This window comes from Pseudorasbora parva, chromosome 19 (genome assembly GCF_024679245.1).
Source record: "Pseudorasbora parva isolate DD20220531a chromosome 19, ASM2467924v1, whole genome shotgun sequence".
In the NCBI taxonomy this organism is placed as follows: Eukaryota; Metazoa; Chordata; class Actinopteri; order Cypriniformes; family Gobionidae; genus Pseudorasbora; species Pseudorasbora parva.
The window spans coordinates 34926879-34939683 of NC_090190.1; the positions used below are offsets into that span (position 1 = coordinate 34926879).

A 12805-nucleotide genomic window follows, 5' to 3' on the forward strand; every position below is an offset into this window, starting at 1 on the left:
CAACAAACTAAAGGAGCATTAAAGACATTAAAGGCTTTGGTCATTTTTTTTTATTTTAAAGAAATTTGAAATGAATTGTTGTTATGAAAATGTATTGTTTGTATGACAAATGTTATAAATGCAGATGATACAATGTGTTTTCATTCGTTTTTATTCTCACTATAACATGTTATGCATTTTATTGCATAACTATTGCATTTTAGTTCTACTGCAATTTCTAGTAACGATTAAAACCATTTAAAAATGAAACCCCCTAATTCAAACGTTTTCGTTGAATTAATCATAAACAAGGGTGCGTAAACGTACATTTTAAAGTTGAAGTCAAGCTTGAGCCAACAAAAACTGATTAATTCAATTAACTTTAAAAAAAATAATTGAGCAAGTTTGAGCCAATTAAAAGATGTTAATTCAGGTAATAATTTCTAGAACGAAATTGAGTGAACGTAAAAAATCTGTGGAACTTACTAAATAATAATTAGTTGAATGCACTTGAATTTTTTTTTAACAGGGCAACAGGTATAATAACTTCACTGTAAAAAAAGGCAAATTTTGAACTTTTGCAGTACAGTCGACTTGGATGTTTAAGTTATTTCAACTTAAATTATGTTAAACTGACTTTAAAAATGAGTTACATCTTGTATAACTAATAAAAAAAAGTTTAACATTTCTTAACTTATTTTGATGAGTTAAAACAATGTAAAAACATATGTTGTCATAACTTATTGATCATATAATTTTTTACAGTGTATAAACAAATATATAACTTCCAGGACTATGGCCTGGTTTCACAGACAGAGCTTAGATTAAGCCAGGATTAGGCCTTAGTTAAATAGGACATTTAGGAACCTTTTATAATTGTGCCTAAGAAAAAAAACTGAAAAATATATTTAAAGATTTACTTTTTGTATACTTTATATATCTTAAAGATCACTGTCTTTTAATGTAACTGTGTATTTTTTAATTTATTACATTTTTAAGCATCTTGTTTGACCTAATGCTGAGGACATGTTAAATTGCATGCGTTTCCAAGAGTATCCTTTTAAAATAATACTAAAGAAATTATTTAAATGTATAAGCAATGAATGCCCTGAGTATACAACATTCCTTAAAATGTATCTTTTTTTAGCATTTTTATATTGTTGATAATCTTACTTTTTAACATAAATAGGGCTTTTGTATTTAGGACATGCTTTGTCCCTTATCTCAAGAATCAGTGAAATAGCTCTTTTTATTAATTACTTAATAGCTGATGCAAATTATTTCTTAAAGCATGTATTTTGAAATGAAAAGATAACCACAAAATATATGGCTCATAATAGTTCACTCAAAAAACTAAATTCTGTCATAGTCAAGCTCAAGTTGTTCCAAGCCATTGACTACCATAGTATAATTTTAGGTCAACAGGTTAAAATAGGCAATATTTGTACATTTTTGGAATTTACATAGGATCAATACAATTTCCATGATATGATGTTCAGATTCACAATTTATAAAACTACACCGGCTAGAGATAATGGTATTTCCCTGCACGCTGTTCCGAAAAACCACGTGATATCTTGGCAAAAGTCAGACCCTTCATCAGCTTCATTATGGTGAGTTTGACATACGATTGTTGACTCAGAGCGCCACCTAGTGGAGACTAATCTACTAAAAGGCTAAAATACAGTGTTGGTGAAAAATATAATTTAGTGATTTCACTGTATATTTTGAGATGTTAAAAACCTATTTGCTACATGAAAAAAATAGGTTACACGGCGGAGGAGTATTTTCAAATGTGATCACAAAAAAGGTTCCTGCTGAAGCGCATGCGCCGTAAACACGCAGAACTGAAAGTGAAAGGCTAGAAGCTGCACGGAAGATTTTGGGAAACTCCGACGGAAGATCTTTAACACGCCAAAAGCCGCAGCTGCTCAGAGATATAATTTAAACTAATAAAGCAACGATGTCAGGCATTTCGACCATATACAAGATATCTATCATTGCGTTTATATTGTGTTTCCGTGGTAAGTTTTTGCTGCCTTTTTAATGACGCCTGAAGTTTAAGACATTACATTATGTGTGTGACCAGTGAACATAATCTTACTTTATAACATATATAGGGCTTTTGTATTTAGGACATGCTTTGTCCCTTAGCCTATCTCAAGAATCAGTGAAATAGCTCTTTTTAATAATTACTTAATAGCTGATGCAAATTATTTCTTAAAGCATGTATTTTGAGATGAAAAGATAACCACTATATATATATATCTCATAATATATAACTATCACTATATATAACTATCTCATAATAGTTCACTCAAAAAATGAAATTCTGTCATAATTTAGTCAAGCTCAAGTTGTTCCAAACCATTGACTACAATAGTACAATTTTAGGTCTTCAGGTTAAAATAGGCAATATTTGTAAATTGTTGGAAAGTGTCAATAACGAAATTTTGACTCAATATGGGCTGATGTTGGTATTTTTAGTGTAATATAATAGCAAGCCCAACTGCAATCTTACAAATAAATGGTAGCTACTACTGTTATAGGCTACTAAAATAATTTACTCACCGTAATAGGCAAGAGAAGCTCCGAAGAGCAGAACCGCTACAGACCGCATCATGGTTGCCTGAGAAACTCACTGATGAATGTGTGTGAGTTTGAGCGAACGCGCCTAAATAGTCTCTGAAATTCCAGCCAATAGAAATTCCAGGTTCGGGTAACGTCACAAGTTACTACGAGGTACTTCTTTGGGTTGATTTTTTTTTTTTTTTTTTTTTTTTTTTTTGCGGTCTATGGTTGATCGCGGGCAGAGAGGAAGTTCTTGTGCATACATACAATACATATAGGACATAATAAAGGACAACAAAAAATAAAATAAAAAAAATACGGTAGAAAACTCAACATTTCACCTCAGGGTTATTATTTGATTTGTGATCAGGTTAAAGCATGCTGGTGCCATTTTAAAACTTTCACCTAAAAACTATCACGTATGAGCAGATGGGCATTAGTTGCAACATTATTTCTCTATTACTTCTACTGGACCCGCGCACACTGAATCAAAATGCACAAAATGAAATGGGGTGGGGTTGTGGGAAAAAGTTAACGGGAGCTGGTATAAAAAAAATCATTTTATTAACAAAATAAAGGCATAGGCTACAAATAAACCGTTGTCCTTTTTTAAAATAATAATAATAATAATAATAATAATAATAATAATAATAATAATAATAATAATAATAATAATGATGATGATGATGATGTTACAAGTTACAACTCTTCATTAGTAACAATGGGTGCATTGTATTAGTTTACTTGGTTTGTTATATTGTCATATAAACACTACACTATGGTTTAATTTCTTACATTTTGTTAAGGCCTACATTAGTTAACATGAACTAAGAATGACCAACACTTCTACAGCATTTATTAATTGTAGTTCATGTTAATTTCAACATTTAATGATACGTTTTTAAAAGTTGTATTTGTTAGCATTAATTAATGCACTGTGAATTAACATTAACAAACAATGACAGTTGTATTTTTATGTTAACAAAGTAACAAATGTATCTCGTGTAAACAAATTAAGCCTTATTGTAAAGTGTTATGTTATGTTTAAAGACAATTAACTAACTTGATTATAAATACAGGCACACAAAAAATTGCATTTAATATGATAAGTGGAACTGTTCTACCGCACTTTTTCTCTACCCGCGTTTCCAAGACTGCTGCAATTGCAATCTGACACATTTGCTTTTATGTACAAATCCTTGAATAAAGTGTGATCAATGTATACAATTTCCATGATATGATGTTTTTCACAATCACAATTTTTTTTTGATATGTCACAATTTATAAAACTACCCTGGCTAGAAATAATGGTATTTCCCTGCACGCTGTTCCGAGAAACCACGTGATATCTTGGCAAAAGCCAGACCCTTCATCAGCTTCATTATGGTGAGTTTGAAATACGATTGTTGACTCAGAGCGCCACCTAGTGGAGACTAATCTACTAAAAGGCTAAAATACAGTGTTGGAGAAAAATATAATTTAGTGATTTTACTGTATATTTTGAGATGTTAAAAACATATTTGCATGATGCTACATGAAAAAAATAGGTTACACGGCGGAGGAGTATTTTCAAATGTGATTACAAAAAAGGTTCCTGCTGAAGCGCATGCGCCGTAAACACGCAGAACTGAAAGTGAAAGGCTGGAAGCTGCACGGAAGATTTTGGGAAACTCCGACGGAAGATCTTTAACACGCCAAAAGCCGCAGCTGCACAGAGATATAATTTAAACTAATAAAGCAACGATGTCTGACATTTCGACCATTTACAAGATATCTATCATTGCGTTTATATTGTGTTTTCGTGGTAAGTTTTGCTGCCTTTTTAATGACGACTGCAGCTTAAGACGTTACATTATGTGTGTGACCAGTGAACATAACTCTCATAATGTGTCTAATCTTGGATAATCTTTCCTATCTCGCAGTTTCTGGTTCTGGATGTCCGGTTCTGGAGTGCTGGTTTGTCCAGGAGAAGCCCGGTCATGGAGGAGGTTTCTCAGTACCAATGAGTCAAGAGAAATCTCTAATGTTCATCAGAACTGAAGCTTACAGTGAAGAGACCATGTCTGATCTTCATCCTCCTGCAGACATCAGCCCGTCCAGGATTTACTATGTGACTGGTCAGTGACACTGCAGCATGTGATTTTAAAACATTATAACTGTATAATTTATAATAACTCACAAAGTCCGTCCCCAAGTCAAAGATTGTTTGTCTTGACCTGTTAATGTTGTGTTCACCTGGTTGTATGTGTCTACTGATGTTTATGTTTCATATGGTAGGGAACAACGGGGTTAAATGCACACCTTAAAGGGGGGGTGAAATGCTGTTTCATGCATACTGATCTTTTTACACTGGTAAAGACTTGGAATCCCATACTAAACATAGACAAAGTTTCAAACGTTAAGGTGGACGTTTGATGGGAGTATTTCTTTGTCAAAAATACTACTTCCGGTTAGTCATAAGTTTCGGCAAGTTTTTTGAGATCATGCGTCCCCTTTGACGTTAATGGGGGCGGAATTTCCTTGTATGGGCCTTACGGACAATTCTACCGGAAGCGCGTGAGAGAGAGAGAGAGAGAGGGAGAGAGCGAAAGTAACAGCCTACGCCCATCAAAGCGCTGGCTTGTAGGATGCTGGACAGGTGATGTGCACATAACAATGTCACCAAAAAAGTGCGTTTTTGGTTGCCAGACCAAGACAGTCCTGCACAGATTCCCCCAAAACCCCGCGTTAAGGCAACAGTGGATGTAATTTGCTTTTCCGGATCAGCAACTGAGTTGCGCGAATGTTTATATCTGTTCGCTGCATTTCGGTGCCGACTGTTTCATAAACAAGGCCCAGCTCGACACAGGATTTTCCGATCGCCTAATGCTGAAGGATGGAGCAGTCCCAACGATAAAGGTCCCAACGTTAGAACCGCAGGCGGTGAGTGAGACTGCTTCAAATGTCTGTGTTTTTGCCTATGCTCATCAAGTAGCCCAAACATGATCACGTATAGTTAATTGATCAATGGAGCATGCAATGTGTAGTGCGTGTACATTTGTTTAGCTGGCCACTATATGTGTAACTTTATGTTTGTGTATTGTAAAAGCACTCCAAACAACAATACACAAAGAGTGGGGAAATATGTTGAACTAAATAAGCACGCTTCTTCATTCAAATGCGCTACTATTCCGTGTCTTTCTATGTAAACACTAACTTAGCCTGCCGTGCAAAACCGGTCCGCTTACTGTCTACACAAACCACGCGTAAACACACAAACACACGTGCACAACTGCACTTCCCACATGTACACCTTCAAAGACAAAAATACGACGATATAATTCAAGTATAAATATGTAAATTACACAAGCCGCTAAGCATATTATATAGTTAGTGTATAACTTGTACCACATAGAGACGTCCTGCTCTAGTCGTTTTTGCTGCTGCTCCTGTTCAACTGCAGCCTCTGGGTCTGATTCCGGATCATAGATGTATGGCTGTATCTGATTAAAAGCCATATTTTTATTTTGAATAAAGTTTTTTTCCCGCTGTTAAGGATGACACAGCTTTACGACGCACTCGACTCAACACACAGCGCGCTGCTGCACACGTCATTATTTAACTCCGCTCACACGACACGCCCCCACCCGCTCGGCTTTTTTCGGAAAGACTCGGAACAGCGCATCTTTCTTATATAATTATAAAAAAAATAAAGACTTTTCGGAGATATGCAGGATGCAATGCTACTCTATAGGTACTCAAGATTGACATGACACTGACTGAAACTGAGTGTTTCACCCCCCCTTTAAGAAAAAACTTGCAGAAAAAATGCTTGCAGAAAAAAATCATACAAATGTGTGTATTGAACATTTATGGAGCAACAGATTTTATGTGAAAATAAATCATAAAAGTGGTTTATTTAGTTTTTTAAAACCGTATAAATGTTTGGGGTGGCGAGGGGGCCCTTTTACTCCACACACAGGGGTTAAAGACTATAGCACAGGGCAAAAGACACAATATTGATACAAATACTTCAGCTGAAATAATATTTCTTATAATGTCTAAGTTAATACTTGTTCAAAACAATCACTTTTGCAAAGTTTCAACTATTCTCTGTTTATTTATTTTTTAAATTCAATAAATAGGATGGCATTATTACTATATTAAATGTTAATATAGGAATATATTTAAAAAATATAAAAACAAAACAGTTAAATATGATGGTTTCAATAATATGGTGATTATCTCTAAGGTGGACAACAAACTTAATACATGATATTTAACATCTGAATCTGTCATGTCAACATGGAAAGTCAGCTAACTATTTATTATGTTAAAGGGGTACTTCAGCGCTGGGAAGATGAATCTGTATTTAAACTGAGTCATCAATGTAGTAGAAATGTGAAATTATTTTTGAATTTGGTGCCTTCTAGACTGAGAAAAGACAGAAAATGTATTTTTGTCTCATGGGGATGAAAGACAACAATTCCCAGAATGCTTCGCTGCCCTGTGAGGCCATTCCCAAAGCCACCTACTTGATTACTGTGACTTAGTTGGAGAAGACACTACAATTAAAAACTGAAGTGTCTTCAATATAATGAATGAGTCACCGCGCGAGTCTCACAGCACTGAGCACTAACTGCAGGAGTCAGATAAATGAGCTGATGAGCTCTCGTGATGAGAGCTGAGGTAACCACGACTACACTCACGGCATACATTCACAACGCGAGTTCAGTCTGGCGCGTTTCAGTTCATGCCTTTGCAAGCTTAACTTTCATAGAAATTAATTTGAGAAGTTGAAAGACTTACATTGCTCACCATAGCTCCGTTTAAATGAGTGCCTGTAGCTGAGCTGAGCTCTGAGTGTGATCTCCATCCCCCATGCGCGGGTTCAAAACATGCAGGAAATGGCTCCCTCTGCTGGCGGTAGTCTTTAGCCTTTGTCCAAACATTCCTCCGAAGATGCAAATATCGTCAATTTGCATCATAGGAGGAATTTTTCCAGAAATAAAATGCATAAATCTCTTGTCTCAGGGGAATATGAGGGGCAAAAGCACAATCATTTGAATATACTCCAGGGTTTCTACTAATACAAAGCCATATGCTAATCGCTGAAGTAACCCTTTAAATATGGTGCCTTTTGCCCCAAATACCATAGTTTTGCAAATTCTTTTGTTATGGAAAAACTATTGCTTTAAAGGAGTAGTTCAATTTAAATTAAAAATTACTCCTAGCCTAGAAATCTAGACGCACCCTAGCGTCAAATCTAATCTGCCCGTGAGTGTCGTCTAGCAACTCTCAATACCCTTCTGAGCTGAATTCCCCTAACTCTTGCCGGGCCAATCACATCGTGTATAGAGTCGGTGGGCGGGGCCATAATGACGACGGCCGAGTTGCGTTTGCGTGCTTCTAGTAAACACAGAAACCGGTGTACTGCGGTCTTTCGAATCAGCTTTGACCGCGACTCTGGAAGACTTGGAGTTAAGCTTTTCTCTGAGAAAAGAACAAAGAACGGCACTGAAGTCATTCTTAAAAAGGGAAGATGTGTTCTGAGTTTAGCTGACCGGATACGGTGAATGTTTAATCTATCAACAAACTCTGTTTCACCTTCGTTGCTCTGGTTGGTTGTAGCGCTATCCTATCGCGTGCAGAGGGAGTTTGAAAGACCCATAAAATATATTTAATAATTTTACCGATTCTTATTTGCTACATAAATCTACAACATTTTTTAAAAAAGATTAAATATTAGATTAAACTAGTGCAGAATCAACTTTGTGCTATTACCCGCAATTCCGTCAAAGATCGGGACGATTTTCCATGTGCATCTTGAAAAGTGCTGAGACAAGTTTTTGTGCCAACTAGTAGTTTAGAGGAAAACTAAATCAAAGGAATCATTTACCCGTGGAGCCTTTAGCCCCGCTGTACCCTATAGTAGTAAGATACTGCCTGATAAATAAAAATACTGTATTTAAATCTCCTTTTGACACCAACCAGCAGATCCAACACTACAGTCACAGACGACACAGTATATATCACCTGTTCTAGAGGACAAAACATATTTGATGAAAACGGAACTGTAATGTATCTTCCTCCAGATCCAGCTGGCACGTTCTGTACTGCCGCCCTGAACCCACCCAAAGGCTCTGTGACCAAACCAAAGTGTGAGATTAACCCTTTCATGCCTCACGCCTCCATGGTCAGATGGGCTTCTGCTCTCACTGACTCCGCCCAAAGTCCAGTCTATCTGCAAGCTGATTGGTTCTCAGTGGCAGTGCAGGGGCTTGACGAGCAGCAGACGCTGTCCAATATTATGAGAGCTCCTTCAGATTCTAAAGCGCCAAAAGGTAAAGAGACCAAGTTTATTAAATAATGCAGAAATGTTGTTAAATCTGTATATTATATATACTATATTGGCATAATATATTACAAAATATATTAGTGATTGTAAATTATATTATTAATAATTATTATTATTTTCAATTTTTATTTGCATTTTAATAAAAAAAATTGCATTACATTAGATTTTGCAATCCATGTGTCTTATATTTTGTTCAATTAAAATAAGAAAACTCTAACCTGTGTTTAACTCTTCTGAGCTATGGAGGGTAAAAACATTTTCTTAAGCTTTCTTTTTTCCTCTCTCTCTTTCTTAAAGTCATTCTCAGCATCTCCAGTAAAACCCCTGTGGTCCGCTGTAGACTGGGAGAGCCGGTTCTGTTAGACTGTGGGTTCTGGGTCGACCCGTCTTCTCCAGTTCACGGCTCTGGATTCTCTGTGGAGTGGCGTTATCAGTTCCGGGGTGAAGGACGGCTGGTCCTCGCTTACGATGGCAAGAACGATCGGTTTGCAGAGACATCAGAGACCGGAGCCGATATTGACCTCACAGGCCTCTATGAAACAGGAAATGCATCTCTGATTCTGGAAGAATCTCAAGTCAGACACTCAGGAATTTACATCTGCTCAGTGTATCTTCCACACCTGCTGGCTCAGGTAGCCGTGGAGCTGGAGATAGTTGGTGAGAGGATTGTATACTCTGAACCTGCCATCAGATTTCCATATATTACTATGTACATGTTTGATTTGTCAACAGTGTGTACAGTATTAAATAGAATACTAACCTCAGCCTCGTTTGTTTTCAGAGCCTCCATCTCTCTCCATCTACCCTTCTCCTCTTCCTCTGCTGGTTCCGGGGCAGGTTCTGTTGATCCAGTGTGAGGCGTCTGGTTTTGCTCCTCACACTCTGGATCTGGTCTGGGAGTTCACCGGGGCTGATGGGAAGTCTCGCTCTCTGGGTCAGGGCGGTGTAACGGGTCACAGACAGGCGTTAGATGGCACCTTCAGTCAGAGCAGCCGTCTGGAGCTGGACTCGAGTAAACTGGGTCTCGGTCGTGGTGGTGACCTCACCTGTGTAGCCAAACATGACGGAGGAACACGGCGAGCTACTGCTGCACTCAATGTGATTGGTGAGTTATACTGTCCTACACTGACATCATTTTCAGACAGTGTTTACAATAAATCATTAAACAAATAATTTCACGTATGTGCTCGCAGCTTTATCTATGTCATCCGGCATATTTTCTCACTGATGCCCATCTTGGAAACGTATTAAGACTTTGTGGTGGCGATAATGTGCGCCCAACTCTTAATGCGATCTTTCTGACATGACATGAACACCAATACATGCATCAACATTTCTCAGTGAGGAAGTAAACTGAGACTGATGGATTTCTATTGGCTGCATTCTGAACATTAATAATAGGCAACATTGTGCAAACATAAATGGACTGCATTTATATAGCGGATATTATGGATTGGATCAATCCATATGAATTTGTTTTCAGAGAAGTATTATTTTTCCTATTTTCACCCAAAAAAGCATCACTAGTTTGTGAAGATGTTTGACGTGTGTTGTGTTGGTTTTGTGAAACGCATGTTATATTGACTCAAACACGCAGTGCTGTCAGACGGAGCAGCGTTTGCTACTGACCACAGAGCCGCTCTTCACTAACACGCTGGGCATGTATTTATTCAATTAAAATCGGAGCCTTTACTCTTTCCTAATCGAACATAAGCCAAATCACAATTGCGGTTCGATTTTGATTAATTGTGCAGCCCTAATGTAAAATAACACTTGTTCACAGTAGAAAATAAATATTGGTTCATATTTGTTAAAGCTGTATTTTGTTGTTTTATTAACATCAATGACACAGACAACAGCAGGAATATTAGGCTGCTGTCACTTTAAGACTGAATACATGGAACGAATAATCTGACAAACATCCATTTCTTTCTCAAATGTTCACTTATGACAAAACCAAGAGAATACTTGTCAAGACTATTTTGACAGTTGTGTGTGTATGTGTCCGTTCAAGCCAAGAAAACGTGAAAGAGGAATCAATTTGTTGTTCTAAAACACGTGTGTGCGTGTGCTTGGTGTGTGTGGCTGTGCGCACAGATAACAAGTCCCGATTTATGTCTTTTCTTCCACGTTTAAAATCCTTTGAATGTGTAAATTGAAAAAACAAAATACATCCAAATGATAAACTTTCACTCTATGAGGGTTAAACTTGTGTGGGGTGATCCGTACGGCTCATGGATCAACTGTGATCCGTTGCACCTCTACCAGACAGACTCTGATTTTCAGTGATTCTTTCTGCAGGCTACTCCACTAGGTGGCGACAAGTGACATTCATATTTGTCTTATTAGTCTTATTAGTCTCATTCATATTTGTCTTATTAGTCTTATTAGTCTCATTCATATTTGCATTTCCGAAAGAATATTTATGTCGGTGAGAATGTTCTGCAACTCTTGATTGTGTATTTTGTTCATATCAGGTGTCAGCGCTCCTTCTATTGAGGACTCTATGGCGATGGTCGCTGTTGCTCTGGTGCTTTACGGCATGATGAAGTTTCTCTCCTGGACATTCAGCTCCTCTGGTAAATCAGTTTTCTAACATCATTTCAACACAAAAGTGCTATTAACAAGTGAACTGACAATAGAATAGCCTGATCCATTGTAAGAAAATAAATAATAATAATAACCGTATTACAGTAAATATAGACTTGAATTGTATTTGTAATTTAGGAAGCCCTGGAAGGTTTTAAATATTCAAGCTTGTCAATTTTTGTTTTCATTTAGACTCCGGTGACACTGAATTAAAGGATAAGGTAAATAACATATTTTTCTAAATCACACTCTTAAGTTTTAAATGTAATCAATGGTGTCTTTATTTCCCTTATATAACTGTCTGTCTGCTTATTTTATATCTGTCTCTTGTGTAGAAGGTGAAGTAAACCTGGACCTGGAGCTGATTTTGAAGGCTGAATAATGTGCAGAGGAACTGGTCTTGTAAATAATTATTTTAAAGAATAGTTTTATGTTGTTTCAGTCTTTCCTTAAGCGTTTCAGATTGCTGTGTTTGGGTTGGTTACTCTCTGCAAGTATTTGTATATTAAAAGATTTTAGAGACAATTGTACAGATTCTGGAAATAATAATAAGGAAGTGAATTATTGTATTTTAAATACTGCAGGACTGTTGCTGTTATTTAGTTTTGGGACTGGGCTTTTTTATTAGTCACATGAACTCAATTGTTTAGAGAGATAGTGTGTGTAGTGCTTGAAATAAGTAATGACCAGTGTGTTAAGAATCATTTGTTACCTGCCGTCTTCATATCATGGAGTCTCTGAGATGGATCAGGCAGCAGATTGATTACAGATAAAACAAAGTTTTTACTTTTGTATAAACAGATGAAATACAGACAATATACTTTGTAAAGTCCCCTGATAAGTGTGAAGGGAGTCTCACATTCATGCCAAACTCGTTGCTTTATTACTGTATCTGACAAAGTAAAAATAAAATTAAACAGTTCTCAAACTAAAGACCCAATTGCTTCATTCGTTGTAATATTTGAATTGTATTTTTTTACTAACTCATACAAAAACAACACAACAAAGGATTGTATGGAAAAATTGACTATATTTTAATGACAGCATTTAAAAGTTAAGGTGAAATGATCCATCATTACACTGGGGTTAGGATCCACACAGGGTGAGCGCCCCCTGCTGGCCTCACTAACACCTCTTACAGCAGCAGCCTAGTTTCCCCAGGAGGTCTCCCATCCAGGTAATGACCAGGCTCATCCCTGCTTAGCTTCAGTGGGAAGTCTTGGGCTAGAGGGTGATATGGCTGCTGGATAGATAACCTAAAATAGAATTAGTTTAGAATTAGTTTAAGGGGAAGAAACAACAATTATGAATGATACCATTAAGTTAAGA

At 36.8% G+C, this 12805-nt stretch overlaps 1 protein-coding gene across 2 annotated transcripts; it reads left to right on the forward strand.

The window, feature by feature from the left end:
- Positions 1 to 1853: 1853 nt before the first annotated feature.
- On the forward strand, positions 1854 to 12411 carry tapbp.1 (TAP binding protein (tapasin), tandem duplicate 1). 2 transcript variants are annotated; one of them, XM_067425641.1, is made up of 8 exons: positions 1854 to 2003; positions 4473 to 4667; positions 8625 to 8873; positions 9185 to 9544; positions 9669 to 9992; positions 11365 to 11466; positions 11669 to 11697; positions 11812 to 12411. In XM_067425641.1, the coding sequence occupies exons 1-8, from the start codon at positions 1943 to 1945 to the stop codon at positions 11821 to 11823; spliced, it is 1332 nt and encodes a 443-aa protein (XP_067281742.1). In that variant the 5' UTR covers positions 1854 to 1942; the 3' UTR covers positions 11824 to 12411. The 2 variants fall into 2 exon arrangements, with proteins under 2 accessions (XP_067281742.1, XP_067281741.1); XM_067425640.1 differs by lacking the exon at positions 1854 to 2003 and adding an exon at positions 4140 to 4354.
- Positions 12412 to 12805: the final 394 nt, after the last annotated feature.

Excerpts from the sequence above, each read along its gene's own strand:
- tapbp.1 (XM_067425641.1), top strand. The coding sequence starts at position 1,943 with ATGTCAGGCATTTCGACCATATACAAGATATCTATCATTGCGTTTATA. Across the intron at positions 9,545-9,668 it reads CGTGGAGCTGGAGATAGTTG|AGCCTCCATCTCTCTCCATC; the intron begins GTGAGAGGATTG and ends GTTTGTTTTCAG. Across the intron at positions 11,467-11,668 it reads CTGGACATTCAGCTCCTCTG|ACTCCGGTGACACTGAATTA; the intron begins GTAAATCAGTTT and ends GTTTTCATTTAG.